This window comes from Artemia sp. Qi Xiang Cuo, chromosome 7 (genome assembly GCF_049724085.1).
Source record: "Artemia sp. Qi Xiang Cuo chromosome 7, ASM4972408v1, whole genome shotgun sequence".
In the NCBI taxonomy this organism is placed as follows: domain Eukaryota; kingdom Metazoa; phylum Arthropoda; class Branchiopoda; order Anostraca; family Artemiidae; genus Artemia; species Artemia sp. Qi Xiang Cuo.
The window spans coordinates 4,924,691-4,951,353 of NC_142800.1; the positions used below are offsets into that span (position 1 = coordinate 4,924,691).

The window sequence follows — 26,663 nt, forward strand, 5'->3', positions numbered from 1 at the left end:
TTGTTCAGTTTTTTTTCTCTACAAGATGGTGTAAAAATCATTTCTGTTGCAATTTGTTTCGGGTCGACCTCTTTTTGGAGCTCATTTTCCTGTACTATTAATCCATCGTGCAACTGGTTTACAAAATACGTCATCGGCGCAAAAAAAAAAAAATGAGAGTACGCTTTATCCAGGAAATTAAAGGAAAGCAATTTTTATTTTTTTTTTTCTTCGCTGTAGTTATTATTTTATTTTGTTGTTGATTGTTTTCTTAATAAGTAGCCGCCTATGAGAAAACATGTAACGTAGAGACATTAGGGAGCTACAATTATAACGTCACATAACTTTTAAATAATAATACAAAAGAAAAAATAATAAGAAACTGTCAAAGAAAAAATATTAATAAAAAACCCAAGAATAGATGAGAAACTTGAAGTTTCCTCATCATATATTTTTTTGTAGTGACTCTTTAAAAGGATAACAGGATTTAGCGATTTCCTTAAATCTATAAACGCCTGGTGGAAACGATAAAAAAAACAATTAGAAAGTCTCTTATTACTCTAGATAAAATGAAAAAAATTATAAGTTTCCTCAAATAAAAGTAAACAGCAACATTAAAACGTAAAATATATATGAATTTTAGTATGAGAGGGCCAGACCCCTCTTTAACCCCCGCTCTTTACATACGAACAAGCTTGAGGCATCGAGAAAAATAATCCTCTTATCTGATTCAAATTACCCTTGTACTTAAAGTCTTTTTAAATCACTGGGTACAAAAAGTCAATCTTTAGTGGGAAGTGGGGGCTGAAGGAGGGGAATACTTCAATATAAGGATTAAAGTGTCATATGACTGTTTGTTGTAAAATTGAGCCAAGATATACTTCAATATAAGGATTAAAGTGTCATAAATGACTGAATGCTCTACTTAAGAGGGTATGCAATTAATTCAACAATCATTAAGATTTTTTGACTTTGTTTTTTTTTCCCCTTTTTTCAAAAGTCAGACTTTTTTTATCAGCCGCGTAGCTCTGGATGGGTAACACTAAACTTAGTGAATCTTATATATTTGGAATCAGCATAACAAAAAGCCAATTCTTTTGATGTATCTATTGATACCAAAATTGTTTTTTAGAGCCTCGGTTACTATTGAGCTGAGTCGCTCCTTACTTAAAATTTGTTACCATGAACTGTTTGATAATAAATTAAGTTACTATACATTTACAGATTTACAACTTATTTATCTAGTCTAGTAATTTTTTTTGAGAATTTTAAAGGGATTTTTTCCTTCTAATCACATTCTTCCCCAATCTAGTCGTCATCTTTGAACCTAAGGCCAGGAATTACACAAATTTTCTAGCCTACATACATACACATCCAAAAAAGAAGCAATACATCAAACCACCCAAACTCTATATGTACCTAATGTAATCTAAACTGCTCAATGCGAGCAGTCAAGCAAGCAAATTGATAGAAGACAGTATCTTGTTATGTAGTCGGAACATCAATCTACTTTAAAGAGGGATGTCAATTCTGTTCCGCTCTTGTCCCCTGCTTCTTCTACGATTGCTAAAAGCATAGTTTATAGCCCCCTCATGACAGAGAAAAAATAGCCTAGAAATTTTAGAGACAATCAACAAACGTAGAGGTAATCTATAAAAGCAGACAAAGAATATAGTAGTCCTGAATGTATAATAAAATAGGTTTTGACGTCAAAGATAAATGCCGACTGTACCAAGCCTAAAGCACATATTTATCAAAATAGGGGTACGATTACCAAAGATGTGTTCCTATAGAAAAAAAAAACTATTCACAAGGATAACTAGAACCCAGTTCAAGGATATTGGGGTACAGCGCAACAAAGAGAAACTGTTGCTAGTAGTAAAGAGCCATGAGTCTTCCAAGTGTTTAAATTTTCAGTTATTTTTTGCCCCGGCCATTTCGTACGAAAAGGCGGTCATAGGAAATTTGGAGGGGGCTCATTCGATTGGAAAATTAAAGTTCTTGTACCATTTTAAAGGGTTCAAAATGATAAGAGGGTCAGCCGCCTTCCACTCGGTGCTCTTTTTTGCTACCCGAGCCAGAGTAACCATCCATGATATTGGATAAAAATTTTGAAATAAATAGTTTGTTCAAATCGTCAAAAAATCAAATAAATATTTCTCTGGCGATGACATGGCCCCAAAACTCTTGGGACATGGGTCGTAAATTACAAAATTTGTTTGAATATAGGTTTGGGCTTTGCAGTCAGAAACAGGGGCATGTTTAATCTTTGGTGTCTGATTGGCCCAAAACTTTCAGGGATCATTCCCTGGGATAAGAGGCACACATATTTTATTCGGACGGGAGGGTGATAGGGGGGCCTTAAATAGCGCGAAAAACTTATTGGCTCTACCATTGAAACTTACAGCCTTAAAATCTTTGGGCCAAGAGGAAACTATTGTGCGAAAAAAAAGTTGTTAACATGGCCCCTCAGATATTGGACCGGAAAACGGTTTTGATTGGAACATGAAGGTGTTAGTAGGGCCTAAAATTCCACGAAAAACTTATTGGCTCTATTATTTTCAGAAATAAGATGGAAACAAGCAATTGTATTGAGTTTTAATTTAGAGTTTTAGTTTAGAGTATTAGTTTAGAGTTTTACTTTAGAATTTTAGTTTACAGTTTTAGTTTAGAGTTTTAGTTTAGAATTTTAGTTTAGAGTTTTAGTTTAGAGTTTTAGTTTAGAAGTTTAGATTAGAGTATTAGTTTAGAGTTTTAGTTTAGAGTATTAGTTTAGATATTAATGTAAAGTTTTAGTTTAGAGTATTAGTTTAGTATCAGAGTATTACAGTAGAGTATTAGAGTATTAGCTTAAAATCTTTGGGCCAAGAGGAGGCTGTTGAGCGAAAAAAAAGGCTGGAAAACAGGTCAAAATTCTTTTTTTTTATCTGATCAGCTCGGATGTTGTATCCTAAAGTTCTTGTACTATTGAGATCTGATTTCAGAAGACGATTTGGCCATAAGAGGTGGAATAGTATTTTTTACAAAGAGGTTTTTTATAAAGAGGTCTTTTTTATAACACGAGAACCTATTGGGCCAAGGAGATCCTAATGTACAAATATAAATTTAGTTTTTGGACATGTTTTATTTTTGGACAACCAATAGGGCAAACATTTTTTTTTATCGGCTTGAAACTTATGTCTTTAAGTCCTTGGGCTACGGGGACCCCACTGCAAAAGAAAAAAAAATTGAGAAACGAAATTTAGTTCGCTCAAAAATGTATATGGCCCATCAAATACCTAAAACTCTATCATGATTTATCATTTTTATCGTGATTGTTTTTATGTTTTTTAGGCCCAAAAATCACACCGTTAAACTGTTAGTGAAATCCAAGCCATTTAGGGAGTTTTAGAGGGAGGGGACATTCTTTTATGCAGCAGCTCTGACTTGTAAACCTCAATTAGCCTTAAAATATTATTTTGTTGTTGTGTTGTAGATGTTCTGAAAAATGAATAACACACTTCTCAAAACATAAATCGTTTTTAGTATAGTGAAAATGACGTTTCCACCCTTAGAGGGTTTATGGAGGCGATAACTTTATTCTTATTTCTGTTTTTATTCTGTTTTATTCTGTATTTTTGTTTTATCTGTATCTCTATTCTTATTCTTATTTACTGTTCGAATTAGGTTTAACTTGATTTGTATGTTGACTTGATTATCCATTTAAATTTTTGTACGTTTTACGATTTATTTATTCATCTATACCAGCATTTGTTATATCTATGTTTAGTGTGGTGATTTATCTTAATTTATATTCGTTTTGTGTTTCATTTATACATTTATAGAAATTTCTTTCTACTAAGTTTCATTTATTTTATGACTTTATTTCTGCTTGCTTTAGGTATTAACATGGTTTTCTTTAACACTTTTTTTAAAATGCTTTTTTCGCATTAATATGAAGGGATAATGATAATTTATAGAATTTTATATTGTTCATAGTAGTTTTTCCATCTTTTTACCAGTTACTGCTTTCGTATTGTTGATTATTGTTATAGCATTGTCTAGGGCTAGTTTCCGGCACTTGCCTATTAATTGGCCTTGTCAAATATAAACGTATGCTTATAAAATTTGCTCAAGTCACTCCTTACGTACAATTCGTTACCATGAACTATTTGATACAATGACCAGCGCCATCTAGCTCGTTCAAGAAAATCTCAAAGTTAAAAACAGAAATATTCGGTGTCTTTACCTCTTTTTTCACTTTTGTTTGCAAGTTGTCAAAGATAAAATTATCGGCCCAGTGGTGTTTTTCTCCTCAATTGATCGAAAGTAAGGACTAAAAAAAGTCAGTCCCACCCAAGCCAGGGGGAGGATGTAGCTAGCAGTAAATATATATTGTAAGCAGATCAGTCAATTCTCCGAACAAGTTCTAAAAACCCGGCCAAATTTATCTTCAAGCAAAAATCTGGGTTAGTTTTATAGCTTAACGACCTATAATTAAAAATACCTGGCGTTCAGCATTCCAAAGTTTTTCTTCAAGCTGAGGCTTACTAAGAGCTATCAAGACACATACCCATTCTTGAAGGAGTCTAACACTTGGCTGTGGATTTTCTGAAACCAATTGACTGACCGTTATTTCCAAGATTTCCTCTTCCAAGTCCTATAATTTTAATCCTAGAACAATTTTGGTCAAATATATGAGCAAAGCAAACCTCTACCCTGGTTCAAAACAGTCGTATAACAAATCACACCATGACTATCTTGTTCTTCAAAAATGATTATTCTTTACCAGCAATAAATTACCAATTACCAAAAATTACCATCTGAAGTCATGTGGTAGATTTCGGCTTTTTAACATGTTGATTACAATTTCAAGACGTCAGATAATAACCAAAAGTAGTTTGTTCGTCGAACACCAGGCGCCTCAGATATGCTTTATTTCGCTCGTTGTCAAAAACTGTTTTCTTTCCGAGTACTGCATGGTACTTATAGGCTATGATGATAAAAAAAATATATATGTAAAAAAAAGTGTGGTTGCCAGGTGTCGTATAGTATTATGTTGATCAAAAATGGGAAGAAAATTTCAATTCTATCAAGAGAAGAAGGGGGACGAAAGGTCTGAGAAGTCCAGTGTAAAAAAAAGACGGATCTATGATTTAGAGCGTTTCAAAAGTTTTTTTTCTAGCAGGATTAGAGCTTGAGAATATTCGTTAAAAGTTAAACATAATCAGTGATATAAAAGTGTATCAAAATTCCTGATTAATCATGAGAAGACCTGCCATCTTCCATTTCAGTAAATGCAGCTCGGTAGGAGAACCGGGGATACAAACAGGGTGTAAAGGGGGAAAGTCAAGTCCATACCCTTTAGAGACTTTATCTATATTTTCTTACATACTATAGCACAATTCCTAGTTGATTTTTGGTGCACGGTGTGAGCTTTGTAGTGTTTGATACTTTTTAAGTAGCTCTCCTCTAACGAATAAATTCTCACGAATTTGCCTGGAAAGGACAGTAAAAGATAGATAAGAGATAAATAAAAGTTCAAATAGGGATAAAATCCTTTTAATAGACAATGATGATGATAGCAGTGATAGAAATTCACAAAAATACCAGATATTTCGGTCACATATGCAGTGACCGTCATCAGCAGTAAAAGAGATAAGAATTGGAAAATGCAACATTTTATTTGTATATCTTATTACCACCTATTCCAATTCCTAGAAACCTATTAAAAAAAAGCCTGATTGAGAAGACCGGGTATGAACTCATTGTATTAGGGGGGAGGGTATTCTGTGATCCATACAATATGTTGATACAATTTGCCTATTTCTGGGAATTTTTAAGTCATCCTCCTCCCCAAAAAAATTACTGCCAGCGAGCCAGGAAAGGAAATTTAAATTTGGCTTAGAGAGAAGTGGAAAATTTTCCAGTTACATTTGGCTGGAAATAGGAGAATCTACCTTAAATATTCAGTTAGTGCCATATATTATTCCCAGAAAGCTATTAAAAGGAACTTGATTGTCATAAAATGAAAGTAATTTCCTTAAGAGTCTGGCAGAAAGTCAAAGACCATGGAAATCTTTCATCTTAACTTACGGAATATTAATTTTAAGCTTTAACAACTTCTACAGCCATCCCCTGAATTAACCCTGCTTCATGGAAGATCTTCAGCTTTCTCTACAGCAAGTGTCAAAGCATGAAATAGACTTTAGTTCAGTCGATTTCTAACTTTGCTTTTACAAATAGACTTTGCCTATTTTCTCTTTCTGTGGAAACTCAAGTTTTATTGAACCATTTAAATATTTGGATAGACTGCAGAAAAAATCTAACATTTCCTGTATTAAAGGGCTCGGCACACGAAGCTGATTTCGGGAACCGATTTCAGCATCAGTGGACAAACGATAGCGGTAAGAAAAACTTGTTGAAAGAAAAAATTATTGCGCAAAATTTTCAAAACAAAAAATCATGGACACAAATAGTCAACTGGAGTTCATTAATAGTTGCTTCATTGATCTCAGCTTAGTTCTCGGTTTGTTTCTCAGCTCAGTAGCGGGGTCTTTCACCACATACATCTCTGGCTGACTATTTATTTGTATCCCTATTTTTTATGATGATCATGATGAAAATCAGCGCTGATTTTGTAAATCGGCGCCGAAAACTAGAAAAATTTTCAAACTCAAATCAACGCCGATTTCTTTTAAAATCGGTGCTGATATGGAAATCAGTTCCCGAAATCAGCTACATGTGCCCAGTCCTTAAGTTATTGACTTGTAAATAAAGCTTATTCGCTGGGGTCATACAGTGTACGTTACCAGATATTTATACGTTAAAAGAATCCAAAATGACCTAACAATTTCAATCACGCTGTAAGTCTAAGAAAACGTAAAGCAGTCCTCGCCTTCTTAAAGCCTGACTCATTTTAAAAATGTTCTGTCTGATATTTTGATCCAATAAAAAAAGAAGAAAAAAAGATAGGATCCAATCTGCTTACATCAGAAATTTAGGCTAGAAATGCAAAAAGTTTCGAGTCCAAACTAAATGGCGTAAAGGGAAAGACTTTACGAGCCTACACTTTTATCATCTGGATATAGGGGTAAGTAAGAAGAAGTATTTTTTTGTACAAATTTGTACTGTAAGTAAGAAGTGTATTGTAAGTAAGAAGAAGCATTTTTTTGTACAAATTTGTATACTTAAAAAACTCCTTGAGCAGAATGTATTTATTTAAAAGTTGTTCCAATAGTTGAAAATATTCATGAGACTACCTAATTCGGCAGCTGTCTAATGCTAATATCAAAGTGGATTACACAAAAATCTCTTCCCAGTCCTGCTTAGCTCAACCAATCCCCCATCTTTAATACTTAAATATTATTAACCCTTGGCTGTAAAGGAAGCTTATTGGAACACATGCAACATTTGCTACAGATTTAAAATACATTCCACATTTTGCTTTCAACCGTTAATACCATGCATATATGCCTAGCTACAGGGCAGAATTTACGCGGAATTTTAGTCAGGTAGAAGCACCATCAAATTTCATCAACCCTTACTTTAGGAGATTTAAAAAACGGTAATAGAACTGGGCCACAATAGCAGACAAATACGAAGGGCCACAAAACTACAAAATTATGAAAGTCAAGATTGGTTGCTCTACCTCGAATAAAAAAAAGAAGAAACGAAATCAGCTTAAAATATTTCTTATTTTAAAATTATGATATGCCTAGCTATATATGCCTAGCTACAGGGCAGAATTTACGCGGAAATTTAGTCAGGTGAAAGCATCATGAAACTTTATCAACCCTCACTTTAAGGAATTTAAAAAACGGCAATAGAACTGGGCCACAGTAGCACAAAAAATACATAAAATAAAAATACACAAAGGGTCGCAAAAATACAAAATTATCAAACAATTCGCGGTATCGATCTGTAAGTAAGGAGCGACCCGGCTCAATAGTAGCCGAAACTCTAAAAAACGGAGTTTTGATACCAATCGATATATCAAAAGAATCAGATTTTTATGTTGATTTCAAATATAAAAGTTTCCTTAATTTTAGTCTTACCCATCAAAAGTTACGCGCCTGAGAAAATGTGGCTTATTTTCGAAAAAAAAGGAGGAAACAGCCCTAAAAGTCATAGAACTTTGATTAAAATCGCACCATCTGATTCAGCGTATCAGAGAAACCTACTATAGAAATTTCAAGCTCCTATCTGCAAAAATGACGAAACTTGTATTTTTTGCCAGAAGAAAGATCACGGATGCGTGTTTATTTGTTTTTTTTCTGTTTTTTTCCCCAGGAGTGATCGTATCGATCCAGTAGTCCTAGAATATCGTGAGAGGGGTAATTCGAACGGAATTTAAAAGTTCTAGTGCCCTTTTCAAGTTACCAAAAAATTGGAGGGCAACTTGGCCCCCTCCCACGCTCTTTTTCTTCCCAAAGTCCCCCAATCAAAATTTTGAGATAGCCATTTTGTTCAGCATGGTCGAAAATCTAATAAATGTGTCTTTAAGGATGACTTAACCCCCCACAGTTCGCAAGGGAGGGGCTGCAAGTTATGAACTTTGCCCATTGTTTACATATAGTATTGGTTAATGGGAAGCATACAGACGTTTTCGGGAGGGTATTTTCTGGTGTGGGGGGGGGGGGGTTCGGAGGAGGGGGTTACGGGGGGTGATCTTTCCATGGAGGATGTTTCCTTGGGGGAAGGGACATTTCTATGAAGGGGGCGCCGGATTTCCCAGCATTATTTGAAAAACGATCAGAAATTAAATAAAAAACAAGTTTTTTCAACTGAAAGTAAGGAAACATCATTAAAACTTAAAACGAACAGAAATTATTAAATAAATGAGGGGGTTCGCCCCCTCGTCAATACGTCGCTCTTTCCGCTAAAGTTTTTTTTAGCACTTTCAAAAGAGCTATTTATTCTAATTAACCGGCCGTTGTAATTAAGAGGTTTGTGATTTGAACAAAATTCGAACTTAAGCGTAAAGAGCGAGGTATTGACTAGGGGGTGAACTCCCTAATATACGTAATAAAAAAAAATGAATATAGAAGTTCGTTACGTAAGTTAATTCGTAAGTTACGTCAGACCAAATTTTCGTAGCAAAAAAAAGTAAAATTTAAATGCATATTTCGTTTTAATTATTCATATACGGTGGGCCAAAATCAAAGCTACATAATTCAAAAAAGTTCAGAAATAAAATAAAAAAAACAAGTTTTTTCAACTGAAAGTAAGGAGCGACATTAAAACTTAAAACGAACAGAAATTATTCCGTATATGAAAGGGGCTGTCCCCTCCTCACCGCCGCGCGCGTTGCGCTAAATTTTGACTCTTTACCACAACTTTATTTTTTAAAACAATAAAAAACTTTACCGTAAAGAGCGAGGCGTTGAGGAGGGGAAAGCCCCTTTCATATACGGAATAATTTCTGTTCGTTTTAAATTTTAATGTCGCTCCTTACTTTCAGTTAAAAAAATAATTACTACTACTACTGCTACGACTGCTACTACTAACAACTCACCGCAGCACCAAGCCACCTGAGGCCAACACAGCTACGCACGCTCCTTCTCCACTCAAATCTATCCAAAGCCTCCCTGTTGTCAACCGCCCAAGAAGCTTCAATTTCCTTTATATCTTTCTTTATTCCGTCCTCCTATCCAATACGAGGGCGACCTCATTTACGTTTAGGTCTAGATGGTTGGCCGACAAAAACAATCTTCGGCAATCTGTCATCATTCATCCGCACAACGTGCCCTAGCCACCTCAACTTTTTTTTTTTTATTTAATGAAAGTCAAGATTGGTTGTTCTTAAAATAAAAAAGAGAAACGAAATCAGCTTAAAATATTTCTCATTTAAAAAATTATAAATTGATGGGCAAGGCCGTATCCAGAGGGGGGAGTGGTTTAGGGTGTTTAAACCTCCAATAATATTTAAATAATTATAATGCGCTTTTGCTGAAAATATACAATTGCATAAAATCGACCGACAATATTTGACTTTTTCAACGACAACTCGACTGGTAAAAGTAAAAAATCTTGTAAACCTCTACCAAACTATAGCATCCTTTCCCAATATCAAGATTTCATAAGAAATAGTCACTATTAATAAATCATTGGTAATATCATTAATATATATCAATCATAAAAAGTTACCATTTATTTTAAAAATATTAAAAAGACAATACAAATCTGAATAATAAAAATATTAGTAAGTACTAATAGGAAACAGTCCTTATTAAGTCTGGAAACAGTCTCTATTTCCGGCGCAAGTGGTAAATCTCTAATACGGTTTATTATACACCGCCTCAAATGGTCCGCTGAGTGGAGGTCTGGAAGAAAAACACAACAACTTATTTTCGAAAAAGGCATTTAAATATGACCTTTAATCTCGGGGCGTAAGACTTTCACGAGCTACAATGTGCTTTTAACAGCCTTTCTAGCAGATAAAAATTGATAGAAAGAAAAAAAAGACCGAATGTTTTTTGTTTTTTTAAGAACAAACGAAAATACTAAAAAACAAGCGAATATTTTAGGAGGAGCAAAACAAAGCGGGGAGTCAACGTGAAAAAAAAAACAATAAAAACCCCAAGTTAAAAGGTGAATAATGGGAGGGAGACGAGGGGAAGGGCAAAATTGGAGTGAATTTTCACAAATCAAGTGAAAATGACATTGAAAACTGAAGAATGAGTCATATAGTACCATAAAGGCAAAGATATACTAAAGAAAATCATTTTAAAAAACGGTAATAGAACTGGGCAACCATAGCACAAAAATACAAAGGGCCATAAAAATACAAAATTATGAAAGTCAAGAGCGGTTGCTCTTCCTCAAAAAAAAAAAAAGAAACGAAACCAGCTTAAAATATTTCTTATTTAAGAAAAATGATAAATCGGTGGGCAAGACCGTATTTAGGGGGGGACAGGGTTTTAAATCATTAAAAACCAAAATTAGAAGAATTAATACCAAATACCCAAAGTCGAGTCACTCAAAAACACCCATGATTAGCACAAAACCCAAAAACTTTTGAACCACTCCCCAAGGATACTAGTAAATGACTCTGCGAAAAGTTTGCGAACCATATTTTAATCAAATAACCCACAACAACAACAAAAATGAGTATTCCTTTTGGAAACAGAATATACAAAACACCTCGAATCTTTTCCTCAAACAAACCATTCCTTCCTAGCCTATCCATCAAATAAACTGAATTAAAAATAAAATCGGCGTAATCCAACCGTTTAAATCCAAGAGAGTTCAGTGTCATCCCCTTACCTGGAGTGCCACCTGTCTATGAAGTCATTATTCAATTCTGAATGATCCACTTTTCTTGCTTTATTGGAAAACTTGCACAAAATTAGAAGTTTTGAACAGTATGGAAAGTAGAGTTGTAATGTTGGAAAACTTCTAAGAGAACCGTGCTCAAGGACGACAGGATTGATGAAGTTTAGGCCTAGGAAGTGGCTTGATGATTGTTCATCTTTCATGTGCTTGGTGAGCAAAATAACCTATTTCAAAGCTCACTGTCGAACATTTCTTGTATCTATTAGGAAGTAAAGGTATGAGGTAGGAACAGAAGCTTAGAAGTTAGGGGGGAGGAGTTCTGACATAAAAATGACAAAGGAGTAATGTGTGTCTATTTTATTAAGGAAAAACAGTGAACTTAAATCTTGCGACAGCAATTAGTTGTTGTTTTTACAACTTAATAATTCACAGAGGAACGAGTTATGTTCTTAAAAAGCTGGGCTGATGTATATCCTTTCTGACCTAGGCGTAAGAAATGGTGCGACTGACTTAGGAAAATACGAAGCTGACAGAAGATAATGAAGTTAATCGCGCTTCGTACCACGGAATTATAGGAAAGTAATCTTTCATTTAATCTTTGCTTACACCTTAAGCGTAATATGACATCATATCCAATATATGAAGATATAGTTTTTCTCAAAAATTTCATTTTGTTTTTAACAATATATTTTGGTAATGGAAAAGCACATAGATGTGGCAATTTCCATTCAAGTTACCCCTTGAACAGCTCCCTATAATGTTCCGGCGCCCCGCTAGTAGTGAAAAAAAAAGGCAAAACAAATTCATGACCCATCAGTGCTACCCATGCAAAAAAGTGGTTTTCCTTGTTGTTGAGGGCGGGGAGCTATAAGTGATGGAAATTTTGGCAATTATAATTCCAATTGTGTATTTTTTATTTCGATCCGACGTCATTTTCGACGAGTTTTTGGGCATTTCTCGAATTCATGCGTTTTTGCAACAAACTTTTATAATTAAGACTTTTTGAACCATAATTATAAAAGACTTTTGAAGACTTTCATAACTGACAAAAGACTTTCTGAAAGACTTTTTGAATAATAGTTACCATTTTTGAATCAGCTAAAATACACCCAAATTTCTACCTAGCCAATACACCCAAAAAGGACAACAGCTGTTATCTCTCATCAAGTGTTGCTGAGATCCGACAATCTCTTGTTAACAACGGGGAAATGAAAAGGATTTAGGCCCCCCCCCCACAGACACGCATACAGAGAAGACAAGAAGAGTCAAGTTCCTTAGTATATGCAACATATAAATTCACAGCCAGCCACTGCTTAAGCCCGACAGCGGTGCTGGTAGTTGCTGCATTGACATAATACAGGCCCTCCTTTACCCATTCCCATAAAAGTTATGATCGGGTTTCGACCCTGAAATATCACGAATAAGAAGCTAAGTATTAATTTCCGCCAAATTTGATAGAGCTTCCGCATACGATTTAGATACTTATCATGATGACAAGAATTTAGGAGCTCCTTCCCTTTGTAGGGCTTGAATCTGTACGGACGCTTCAAATGCAGAACTTGTTTGCTTGAAGCATTTTTTGTCCCAACTTCCTTCCCAACACCACACATGTCGATTTTGGCTACCAAAACGAGTCACTATGAAACAAGTACTAACATCCCGCCAAGATCGGTTGGAATCCAAAGTTTCTTTGGTTAGATGTCCAGATGGCAAGAATTCAGGGAAACTCTTCCCTCATCCCACTGACGTTAAATTCTGTCAGGACACCAAGAAAGGTAAAAGTAGGGCAAAAATCTCAATTTTCAGAATTTATGTTACACCCGACAACCCCCTCTGGTCTATGTGCCAAAGATAACCCCATCTCTTCTCCCTCCACCTACAAATCAGATTCCACAGGGATTTCGTTCGATCTAGTTCTGGGTCCAAACCTTACACACATACTGAATCTATTGAAAAGTAAATAAAGCGTGTTACAGAAGTGGTTGGGGTTAATTATTTTCTCTATCACCTCACGAAGCTTGTGATCAATATTCAATCACCGTGCTTGTGACCGAAAGAAGTAGAAAATAAAGAAGATTATCCCTACAATATACATATGACCTAGTTTCTTTTTGTACATACACTATAGATGTTCCCAGATTTTACAATGTCCTGGCAGCCATCCTGCAACCAAACCTCCAAACTAGACTCTAGAACATGGCTTTGCCTGGAGCGCAAAAAAACGAGCAAAGATAGATTTTAAAAAATAAAATAAATAAATAAATAAAAATAAAAAAAATGGTCAGTGACATATATCTCTATAGAATTACATAGAATTATTTATAATTCTAGGATCTACCAATGATGGCAATGGCTTCGAATTGTGAACACTGGAGGCAAGAAATATTGAAACTGAAAATGAATCAAGCAATAACAAGTATCCGATTTTAGTTTTAACGGTCTTTGACCATAATAACTATCAAAAATAAGGCATACTGAAAAAACAAAAGTCTTGTTCGCAGCGTCTGCTTTAATGCAGTGTAACTAAATGTTTTGCAGGAGCCTTAGCTTCACACTTCTTAAAATTTTGAAGTGTTTTAAGTGTTTCCATAATTTTTAATATAGCAGCTTTCACACTAGTTACGTAATTTTTTATACTAAGTGGTTTTGTATTTTAAATTACACCCAAGACTAACGTAAAAATCTGTAGAACCATTACAATCATCATCTAAAATCACCACATTCATCAGAAGCAAAATATTCAAAAATTAAAACGCAGAAGAGAGATGGATATTCAAGTTCTGATCAAAAATGAAACGCTTTCTATGGAAAGCTCCCTATTTTATATCCAAAATTTGTAATTACTCATCCAAAAGTTGTAGTTTGTTGGGAACTGACTTTTCCTTAATGTAACATAAACTTACCTAACTTAAATTTTAAGCTTATCTAACTAACCTAACGTAAAATTTAAACATATCCAAATTATCTAGCGTAAGATTAGCGAACTTACCTAACATGAAATTTAAGCGTTAGATAGATAGATAAGAAAAATTAGCTAACGTAAAATTCTAAGCAGAACTCAAGTCTACTTGACACTGCCTAAGTTACGGAACAAATTGTTTTCGTAGGATCACATAAGGTAAGGTAAAGTCTTAAGTTATGCTAGTGTTGAATGTTCTACTCAATATTGTGAAAGAACCAGTAAGTTTCACATAATTCACATTTTTTATTATTATTATTATTTATTCTTTTTTTTATGGTTTTTATCCCAAGCTGCTCGATTCATTTTCTACATGTATGGAGAAAAACATAGCAACTACAGTTACATAGTAACTTAAGAATGAGAAACTCGTCAGTTTCCCCCTCCCTCTTCTAACTCCTATAATTGAATTAACCTAACTCCTATTAAGACGAGTAAGCGGTTTACTAAAAGAAACTTGCCACATAATATGCAAATCAAAATTACTTTGCGTTACTACAGTACGAATTTTTCTACGACTTTTGAAAAAGAATAAAAAAAAGCTTCACATACTTAAATTTAGAAGAATAGACAGATAATAATTCTAATAATAACCGAGCAATTTTATTATTTTAAGTTAACTTTTTTATTATTTTAAATTAATTGCCATGATAAGTTTACTATTATTTTTATATGATTATCGCATTAACATTAAACATAGTTAGTTATTATGCATAGTAGTTTTAAGCGGTAATGTTTCCTCCAACGTGCATTTTCCATAAGTAGTATTAAAGAAAAAATTGATAAAGGCAGCAGCCCTTTTTCGTATAATTTAGAGGTCCTAGTACAATGCGGTACATTAGAAATGTACAATCAATTTTTCCGGGATATTTTTGTTTTAGTTGCTTCTTTTTGACTCAGATATCTGTTCCAAGTTTTAGTTTATCGAGAATTGTCTTCTTGTTACGGCAAACTTGAACCTACTGTTCAGATGCTGCAAATTATTCTTTTACGGAACAATTTTAGTCGGAAAACTTGTGCAGTTTCCTTCAACGCACTGGCAACGCTGTACCCGAAATATGAAAAATGTGATAGTCTTGTTTGCCAGCGCCTGCTTTAACGCAAGTATATTTTATGCTTCTTTTTTAACTTCTTTTCATTATTCAACATCTTGACTGTTAAAAATTAAAATATATCGAATGAATCTAAAAGAAGAACATCTGAGTTTAGTAGTATCCTATGACCGAGCGCCTTAGACGGGCGCTCGGTAATAGACTTTCACTATACAGTATACCAATCTTGAGCAGAAACAAATAAAAAGAAGCAGAGATCTAGGCAGGGCCGTGCCGAGGATTTTTTTTTTCGGGGGGAGTTTTACACAAGAATTTTTTCGGGGGTGGGGGGGGTACACAAAAACCCTCAAACAACTCATTAAAAATTTGTTTATATCCATTTTTGTTACGTTTTTACGAGTCAGACAAAAATTTTGGACGGGGTTTCAAACCCTCTAGCCCCCCCCCCCCTGGTACGGCCTTGAACCTAGGGTTGCTTTATTCGTCAACGATCGACACAACAACCATATTAAGCAGTAAAATGCACATATTTGTTTTATACATGTGATTTGTTGAGATACATAGCATTAATCGATGCATACACAGTCCATCTACCTCAAAATCTTCCCAAACTTTTCCATTGGCTTTTCTTTTAATATTTCTCATTAACGAAAGTCAAAGAGATATAAAATTTGGCAAATCCGCTAGTTAGAATTTGACTTTTAAAAACACAGACGAGCTCTTTTCTATTTCCAAACGACTAGGATTTCTAATTATCCCGGGGAAAGCGATTCTGGGATTCCATAGGCATTCCTAGGGTCCCAGGGGCTTCTTATAGGTTCCAGGAAAATTTTAATATAATTTTATTTTTCAAATCTAAGTTTAATCTTTTTTTCGGAAGACAGAGGAGGATATTAGATGTTTTCCAGAGGAATTGTCTACTGATTGTTTTGTGTAGCCGTTTGACTGACCATATTTTATATGATTTAGTCAGTGTTGCCACTTCGAACTATGTAAACTATTAAAACAATTAATTGGTTAAAAAGACTTTTCGTCCGTAAAAATGCACACACCGACAATCTATTGTAGATTAAACATCTACATTAACATCTACATTGAACAGCTACATCTTCAAAGAAAAGCTAAAAGCTCTTAAGCTGTTTCATGCCGAATATTTTTAGCTTATTTTTCATCGAAATTTTATTGTTTTTATTATCTGGCACTCGCCACTACCTAAAACCACATAATTACAGAAAAGCAAATTTCCAAATTTCCAATTTAGCAAATTAACAGATTTCCAAATGTATGTAGATAATTCCAGAGGAATTATCTACAGATTGTAGATAATATGTAGACATATTATCTAGATAACATATATAAATAATATGATAATATTATCTAATATAGTATTATCTACATAGCTAATGTGTACGTAGTTAACAATATTATCTACATAGTTAATAATTTCTATATAGTTAATGTTAATAATTACAGTTAAAGCTAATAAGTGAAGTTAATAGTTAAAGTAAAGCTAAAGTTAATAATTTTCTAAATATCTATTATCTACATAGATAATCTGATTCATATTATCTACCAAAACAACATGCAGATAATTCCAGAGTGGTTGTTTAAACCAAGAATATATCTAATCTTCTAAGTGGGAACTTAGACGTTTCCGGCCAGAATTTAGAATTTCCGGCCGTATGGGTCTGGGTATCAAAGAGTATTAAGACATGTATGTGAACATCATATTTAACCCCAGATGACATATATTGCAAGCAAAGAAGCTTTATAATTGGCTGAACTTGCGATCTCAGACAGAGTTCTAGATTCTAGAACAGAGTCGCATATAACGCTTTTTACTCAAGAATATTTTTTTAATATGAGGAGGGGCTGCCTGGACATAGCTTTATACCATTTATACTGTAAGAAAAAAAATTCTTCCTGTTTTCTAAGGCTATAATCAGGGAAAGGTAGAGGTGGCTCGGACTCGTCTTGTCGATGAAGGATGACAGATTTCAAAACATAGCCCTTTGGCCATCCAAATATAGCCCTTTTTGGCCATCCATCTAGAGGGAAATAAAAATCAACGCGTTTAGCTATTTTAGCACTTTTTAATTATGTATCGCACTGTAGCACGCTGAGGGTTGCCACCTGTAGCACAAAAGTGCTATTTTAGCACTATTTTGCCATTATTACAGTCAATTTTTTGACTGTAGCACTGAATCGCTGTGTAGCACGCAAATTTGGGCAATTGTAATACTTTTGAAACTAACCGTGGTGGCAACCACGGTTAGTTTCACGGTGACAACCACGGTTAGGTGGCAATTTTCATGAAATTCCTTGTATTCCAAGGTGCAAGATTTTAAACGGATAAAAAAAGAACGTGATGAAAACAATAATGAAAGATTAAAATAAAAACAAGAAAAAACAAAATAAATTTGAGCTAAAAGTAAAATAAATACCTCACACAGCTTAATAAGGAGCAACAGAGCCTGCCAAACACGATTCCTGATTCTATGTGTTAAAGAATTGCTGTAGTATCGAGTTTGTCCCTCAAGTTCTTGTCTATCAATAGCTAGAAGCTCCTTTGCTATCAGTTTGGCAACTTTTGTATCCTCGCCACTGCCAGGATCAAGTGATACAAGTAACGAGACTATCCTCCCCCTCAGTCGCCGATCATCATCATGAGAACTAGATCAAATCAAATTAGATAGCATTCTACAGGGTAAAGCAAAGGAATCTTGAAAGGAGACAAAAATTATTACAATCATTAATTATTTTTATAATAATTAAATCGAATTATTATTATTATAATTATTTACCTTAATAATTATTCAATTATTGTTATAACAATTAAATATAATTATCATTATTATAATTATTAAATCTTAATAATTATTTGAGTACAATTTAGTTAAGGCGATATGGTATCTTAAAGATTTGCCCAATCCCCTCCATTGTAAACTTTTTAGTTTGTTTAGTCAAACTGTTCAGAATTGGCGGTCTTGCCATAACTTGGAAAGCTTGGATAAGCGATCAGAATAAACGACAGGAAACTATATCCAACACATACTTTCCTGGAACTCTTAGAAAAACCCTTTAATTTCTTCCGGTTTCTGCCGGAGATAGAGAAATTCATAGTTATTGAACCTTACATTATTAAAGTGTGAATTTTGTTTTTTCATTAAATGGAGCAGTATTTTTTTTAAGTTTAGTAAAGGGCAGTCCCTGAAAATATTCTACCATACCTTCTACGAAAAGGTTAACAATCAGGTCAAAGGAAATATCAGTCGAGCAATTTGACAGCTTTGAAAGTTCCTTGTGGTGCTATCAGCTTTTACTGAAAACCTTACCAACAATGAACACAGAGCGGATTATTCATGCTGTAGGTACATAAATTAAGGGGGTGGATGAAGTTGCAACAGCAGTAATTGTCATTTCAGTAAGTTTTAAATGGGGATTCAAATTGAATATTTCTTTTTAAATTATATATTTCACACGTGATCTCTACCCCATAAGTAACCTTAATCCTAAAAAAGGCTAACCTTTACCAGCTTTAAACCCTAAATTAAGTTAATGTACATAGACACCATTTGGCGGAAGCAAAGAGATATAAAACGCAAAAGAGGGCAGCACTACTCATTTAACAGAGAAAAGCTTCGCTAAGGAGAAACTTGCTACAGCTGGCCTTTTAGGAAGGTTCACACATGTAGTTTTAGCTTAAGATGGATTCGGAGTGACGATGTTTGTTAGTTAATTTACAAAGCGAAGCTATGCACTCAAGTGAAGCAAAGCAACAATCTAATCTTTTTCCATCAAAGACTCCAAAAAATATATATAATATAATTGTATTAGGCGTAACTTGATATATTTGGCAGCTTTTTTTATTATCAAATCTGTGAAATGAGAGGCCATATTTTCCAGTAGAATTCTCACACCTTATAACACAACAGTTCTTCACCATTTAAACACGAATACATACTTCAAATTTTGGCGGTTCAAATTATCTAGGTTTTTCAAAACATTGAATTATATAAAAACAATCTTCGATGACATAAATGCTTACCACAAAAATCTAGATTTGACACTACACCGGCTCAGCCTCTGGATACAGAAAATTCATGCTCTTTGTTTAACCAGTAGTAAAAGATTCTATTATCCTTTATTTTAAAGGATATATAATATCCTTTAAAGGATATATAATATATAATAAATATCATTTGACTAATTGGCAGTTTTATGAATTCCTTGTGGCACCGGAAAAAAATCGCTAATGATCTCTTTGTCCTTGAGACGGTCAGCAAACGCTGAGGCTCGCAAAATGACCTTTAAGGGACAGAATGATAGGTTACTGAATTTTATAACCCCGTGGAAAAATAAAAATATATTTGGGGTTTTTGACTAAATAAGAACCAATAGCTGGCACAAGGAATTTTTTTAGCCATAAATCAATTTCACAGCTGTGTCTGTGAATGAGGGAAGAGGATATAAAACATTTTGAAAAAAAAATGTTGAAACTTATATATCTTGAGAACAAGGCCGTACCCAAAGCTTTAAGAGACAGAATGACCTTAATTGGAAATGCACTCTTCATTCATTAGAAACCTGCATTCAGGGGGTCCCGAGGGAGGGGCGCGCCCCTTCCCCCCAACTTTTTTGACATTCGGTAAAATTTAGGCCGAAATTTAGCAAAATTCTTCATTTCTGCAGAAAATTCGGCATTAATCAGGTAGTGATTCGGTAAAATTTACGAAGATCGTGCCCCGAATAAAACGAGCCTCGGGACGCTCTTGCTTGCATTAGATCTTGAATTGCAACCAATAGGCTACTTGCGAATTTGCGATTAAATTTATATTGTGTCAGGTTCTGGTACAGGTTTGAAATTTAGACATTCTTTAGATTTTTCATTAAATCGAGCCTAAATCTGAATTATTTCTAAAAACCTAATTGGGCTTAATAGCCAAATTTTTCAGAATTGATATCAAATATGATTGATATTAAAATATAAACAATATTGGTTGTAACAAAAGGTAAAACATTCAGGCATCTAGGAATAAAAAGTATTAATTCAAAGAGTGCTATAAAAACACATTGTATATAGACCAATGGGCCGAATTCTTTCCACTAGATTGGTACGAAGAGCTCCCCTCCCTATGGATTCTCCTAAGGAGGGGGAGCATCCTATAAGCGGGACGTGCATTTTAAATTGTTGTTTTTTGAGTTGTAGTATGCCCCTGAGAGTAGGGTAACCTGTTGTTTTTGATTGTCTTAATTAATATTTAGTAGGTAAAAGGGGTAATATCTTTTTTGTATATGATGTTATTTTTGAATTGGAAAAAGGTAGTATGGTAAAAGTAAATGGTGTAAATTAGTTTTGTAATTTGTTTTGAAAAAGGGAGTTTTTATAGTTATGATGATGAGAATTTTATATTGAAATATTTTAGTTTTTTTTTTAATTTTAGAGGTATAAAGGAGGAGAAATTAGAAGAAGATATGTTTTAAGGAAAGAAAAGAAAAAGAGAAATTTGAAAGAAAAAGACAATTTTAAATTAGTGTAAGTGGCATTAAAGCTTAAATTTTAAGTGAAAAAGATTATTATGTCACTGCGAGGAGAGGAGGTGGGATTTATAAAAAAAAGAAGACTCCCCCTCACTGACAAAAACTAATAATAATTTTTTTCAGGAATTGAAAGGTAAAGCAAAGAGCATTGTTAGAGCTAAAAACAAACACAAATTATATTATCTAAAAGGGGGGGCTGTCACCTTTTAGGCCCCTAGGTTTTTACACTCAAGTTTCAACATACTAAAGATACAATTTAAACGCTCAATAGAAAATTATCTAAGATTTAACATAGAGAGGGGGGGCTTAAGAGGGCGGTGGCCTCTCTTAGATATAGGATAATGGCGTTTAGAGAGGGTGGCAGGAGCTCACCTATTAGTGGTAATTTCTGACCACTGAAGCGTGATTTAACTGTTTATAGCGTTTTTGTTCGATTAAGCTTCTTGTCTCTTATAAGCTCATCCATTCCGTTTTCAATCTACAACGTGGAAAAACTAGGCATCTTTAATTTTGCAAGACCTTATCTTAGAATACCTGATCAAAAAGCTTTCGAATTATAAGCAAGCCAAAAATAGAAAAAAATAAAATTACACAAACACAGCATTAATCGGTAAAGAACCGAATAAAATCGGTAGGTCGTATTTGTGATTCACGCTAAAGGACCAAGTCCACCTCGAGCTTTTACAGGTTCCTTTTTCTCAATTTTACATGAGGAAAACGTCCTCAAATGGTGCGCAGTGACACGTAAGTAAACGTTCTCAAATGGTACGCAGTGACACGTAAGTAAAGTGACACGTAGTAAAAGAAGGCAGAGGATATGCTGCAATTTGTAGTTTTCACCAGTTTTCTTCTTCTTTTTTTCTGGCCCTAGAGGCCTTTTGGGGGAGAATATACCGAAGTATTTGTTATTTTTATGTGTAATTTACCGTTGATTTTAGTATTCAGTGATATATCTCTTGTTTTGTCTTTTTCAATAAATTCAAATTCAATTAAATTCAATTCCAGTAAAATCACTGAAATAAGATCACTGAATTAGATGAACTTCATCTAAAAAAAAGTTGCCGCTTGGGATTCAAGGATTCCTTTTGGTACCAGGATATATGGGGCAGTTACAAGAATCGAGTTCTTTACAGGCTTGTGTCACCTTTTCTCCTAACCAAACTGTTCTAATAATACTGCATTGATTTTGTGTTTTTTAATTTTTGATAAAAAGAAAAAAGTTTTCGTATCAGCCTGTCAAATAGGTCTACTTCATTGAAATACCCTAAGACTCCTTTAGTTTTGGTCAATATCTCAAATTTGAATCAAAAATCATTTTCGGTAGACTATTTTGACTTGGAAGGCCTGTAAGGTGGCCAGCAAACTCGGCGCTTTAAATATTTTTTTATTTTTTTTAGTTTTTGCATCAAAATTCTATATTCACTCTTGATCAAAGAAAACAAGTAACACAATAGAATTGAATCTTTGGCAAATTATCAACAGGATCGAAACAGGCCTAAAGAAATTAACTATTTAAGTTCCAAACTACTCAAAGATGAAAAAAATACAAGACCCTATTTTTCTGCGTGACGAGTTGACGCAGCCCCACTTGTCCCATATACAATTTCAGAGACAAAAGAAAGATTGGACGATAAGAATATTCCCGTCTAGGATGATCCAAAATATTCTTACCTTGGCTAACAAAATTCTCTGCTTAATTTTGGAAGACCCCGAACCTCCAATACTAAATTTGACCCTCTCCTCCCCTAAAAAAATCTGAGATCTTTTTTACTCAGCACTAACTTTTTTAGTACTAGGGTGAGATCTGTCACAACTGTTACTTATTTGTTAATGATTACATCCGAATAGATATAGGGTATAAAAAAAGTGACTGAATTTGAAATTTTTATCATAATAGAAGTTCTTAGTGAATATAAATCTGCGGTGCTTCAAGATAGTCAAGGTCAAATTCGGACCGTTAAGGTATCAATGTCATCAATGACCTTATCTTATTTGTGTCCAACCTATCAGGGAGCCTCTTCTTTGTGTTTTTAACTATTTCGAATAATGCATAGTTACTTGGTAGGAAAAAGGCCAAGCTTTAAAAAAGACATCTAAAAACCTGCCTATCATGGTATTTTGGAAGTATAGGGTATTTAATATTCAATTTCATGTGAAGCAAAAGTGAGACACAAAATGTGCACCTTCAACCGATGTTCTGAAATAGCTTTTTCAATAACCTTTATTATTCTGCAAGGTAACAATAGAAGGCGTTGGCTGTTTTTTCTTTCTCAAGTATAACCCTGAGTTTTTGTCGTATCAGCTTGCCATAGACTTTAATCTCTTTTTTTATTTCCTCATCAGATTCCACTAATAATACGACTTAAAAGATAGAAAAAAATTTTGATCATAACATTTTACGGATGCAGTCTAGCTAAATCCAAACCAATATACTCAAGCACATTTTCTTAACACCAATGTAAGGTTAAAAAAAGAAAAGAATAAATGTGAGCCTTTTTATTTTCATCCCGATACTAAAGAAGAAGACAGGAAAGAAAAGATGGTGACTCAAAATGAGTAACGACGGCTCATTGCTCCATTTTTGGTGCCAATTTACCGGAGTTAACAAATACGACATCCAAGCCGCTCTGCTATAAGCAGTAACAAAATACTTTAGAATCTACAAGGGATCAATGAAAGCATAAATATATTATTCCCATAGGAAATTTTCTAATGTTTCATTGAGAATTTCCTTGAAATTCAGGGAAACATGATACACGGTGCACGAGTCAGTAGCCTTCAAACAATTTGAAATATGATCTTTTAAAACACCAAAGATAAGTGCATCTTATGGAAAATGTAAACTAATGCTATTTCTCAAATTATCTTCCGGGAGATGGCCATATTATATTTTCTATAGTGCTCGGGGACAAAACGGAACAGAGGAGGGGAGATAGGGCCCTTTAAGTCACTATTGGTTCTGAAAAAGGCACTAGAACTGTTTTTTCATTTATTTCTTGTCCTTTCAAAATAACATATTAAGGACTTTCGAATGAGCACCCCCCCCCCCTTAGAATTGTAACTTTTTCCCAACTTTCTGGGCATTTCTAATTCGAAGTTCAAATATATATTATTGCTGCCTCTCAACCGAAAAAAAACACCAGCGTGCGTGCCTGTCACAAACATTCATGATGCAAGTATGCAGTAATTGTTGTTCCCAGTTGCATAAAGTTTATAAGTAATACATATTTTTGACGGAACATAAAAAAGTTATCATAATCTTACAGTTGTTGAACGTTTGTTAGGGAGATAATGGGTACATCCATTGTCGTTTTATTGTTGTTTTGGCCTGTAATATTAGGTTAGCTAAAATACTTAGTTGGGATCGCATGAGTAAGGAAAATATCTCCGTTTCCTTAAAGAGCAGGAGGAAGCCAATAATGACATTATATTAAATTTCACCCCATTTTGACATTTTTTTTTATTACTGTGCTTTGGATCAATGCTGTTGCTTTCTTAGAATTTCCATCGCATCATGAGCAGTAATTTCTTCGAGACCTTGAGATCGTAAAATGGAAATTCCAAGAAAGCAGCAGCATTACTCCAGAGCACAGTAACAAAAAAGTGTAAAAAAGCGTACTGTGCTCTGGAGCAATGCTGCTGCTTTCTTGGAATTTCCATAGCGTCATGAGCAGTTGTTTCTTCCAGACCTGGAGAACGTAAAATGGGAATTCCAAGAAAGCAGCAGCATTGCTCCAGAGCACAGTATTAAAAAAAATGTACTGTGCTCTGGAGCAATGCTGCTGCTTTCTTAGAATTTCCATCGCGTCATGAGCAGTAATTTCTTCCAGACCTGGAGATCGTAAAATGGAAATTCCAAGAAAGCAGCAGCATTGCTCCAGAGCACAGTAATAAAAAAAAAGTGTAAGAAAGTATACTGTGCTCTGGAGCAATGCTGCTGCTTTCTTAGAATTTCCATCGCATCATGAGCAGTAATTTTTTCCAGACCTGGAGATCGTAAAATGGGAATTCCAAGAAAGCAGCAGCATTGCGCCAGAGCACAGTAATAAAAAAGTGTACTGTGCTTTGGAGCAATGCAGCTGCTTTCTTAGAAGTTCCATCGCGTCATGAGCAGTAGTTTCTTCCAGACCTGGAGATCGTAAAATGGAAATTCCCCCCGTAAGTACGATACGTAACGAAATTACGTAAGTACGATAATATCCCAAGTACGATATGTCTTTTCTACCAAAATCTAAAGGCACTCCCTGAAAACAAAAATCAGGTAATTATTTAAAGGGATTATATATGGGTAACACTACTGCTGCCTCAATTGATGAAGTATTGGGATATATCTTCTGTTTTATCTATCATCGATGAAAATAAAATATTTGCTAATTATCATCATTCAAACATGATGGGTGGCAGCAGTATACTTTATATTGCACGGCAATTTTTGTTGGTTTTCAGTAGGCTACTAGTCGCTAATTACTTGACTAGACATTTTTATTGTTTATTATTTTCTGTATATCTTTATTTGAATCCAAAATATGTGTATTCGCATACAGATATAAATTCATACATTATTTAATACATCCTATAATTCGATTACATAACAAATTTAACCCTATATTTAAACCTATCATATAGTTTGCCCCTGTTGGATTGATTAACGACGTTCTTTTCTGCTCAGAAACTTGAAAGGTGGATTTTTTTTTGTATGCAGATAATGCATTTTGATTTTGTACGTTGATAAAATCCAAGGGATTTTCAAGGTAAAAATTAGATGAATTTTTTCTGGTCTATTGGTTAGCATAAAACAAGAACAAGAATGAAACTGTCCTAACTCTAAAAGCGTACTACTAAGGGATGATTTAATTCCATGCTCGTGTAGATCACGGATTAGTCTCATCGAGAGTTTAAATATTTCCGAAACAAGTATTTCCAGAATCTTTTCTTCACTATATCCACTAGAAGGGCTTCTATCTCGACAAAAACGTAATGAGAAATAAAAAGAGCGAGTGGCATAATTACATTTTATGATAATCGGGATCTAGTCTGACTTATGCAGGTCACAATACATACCAAAATAGGTTGCTAGCAAGGCCGTACCCAGGATTTGTTCGGAGGGGGTTTTACTCAATTTTTATTTTATTTACATTTTTTTTTTACACAAAATGACCTCAAAGATGCATACAAAATTTGTTTATGTCCATTTTCGTTACGATTTTACGAGTCAGACAAACATTTCGGAGGGGGGGGGGGGTCGAACCCCCTAACTCCCCCCCCCCCAAGATACGGCCTTGGTTTCTAGCTACATTAAAAAAAATGAATAAAGTTAGTAGAAAATATGAGTTAATATTTTGCAAAGGGCTTTTTAGTCGGAATTGTATGCGTAAGGACAATATCTGAATTTTCTTTAAGGGAGGGGGAGGCGAGCTCATACTAATATTCCATTAAAATCCTTCCCAATTTTGACAGCTTTTTTTTATCGCTATGGAGCAACGCTGCTACTTTCTAAGAATTTTTTTATCCCATCGTCAGCAGAATTTTTTTAGATGTGAAATGGAGATTCCCGGTAACTTTCCAGGCAAAACTAAAACGTTTTTTTCTGGTCTTCTGATAACTCGCAAAGAACAATTCTAAGGGATATTTTAATGCCGTACTCGTGCAGAGCACGGATTAGCCTCTTCGAGTTTAATTATTTCCGGAACTAGTATTTGAGAATCTTTTAATCACTATATCAACTAGAAGGGCTTCTAGCTCAACGAAAATTTGATGAGAAATAAAATGAGCGAGTGACATAGTTACGTCCTATGAGGATTAGGACCTAATATGACTTATGCAGATCAGAATACATACCAAAATAGGTTGCTAGCTAAAAAAAAAAATCGTAAAGT

General features: G+C 34.4%; 1 protein-coding gene across 2 annotated transcripts in view; it reads right to left on the reverse strand.

Moving 5' to 3' along the window:
• The window catches only part of LOC148949884 (tRNA (guanosine(18)-2'-O)-methyltransferase TARBP1), a 187,192-nt gene that overhangs the window by 132,579 nt on the left and 27,950 nt on the right, over positions 1 to 26,663 (reverse strand). For both annotated transcript variants that reach the window (XM_089091980.1, XM_089091981.1), the window contains exons 3-4: positions 17,691 to 17,919; positions 4,466 to 4,618 (exon numbers count right to left, since the gene is read on the reverse strand). In XM_089091980.1, coding sequence (XP_088948106.1) covers positions 4,466 to 4,618; positions 17,691 to 17,919 — 382 coding nt within the window. The remainder of the gene's footprint in view (positions 1 to 4,465; positions 4,619 to 17,690; positions 17,920 to 26,663) is intronic.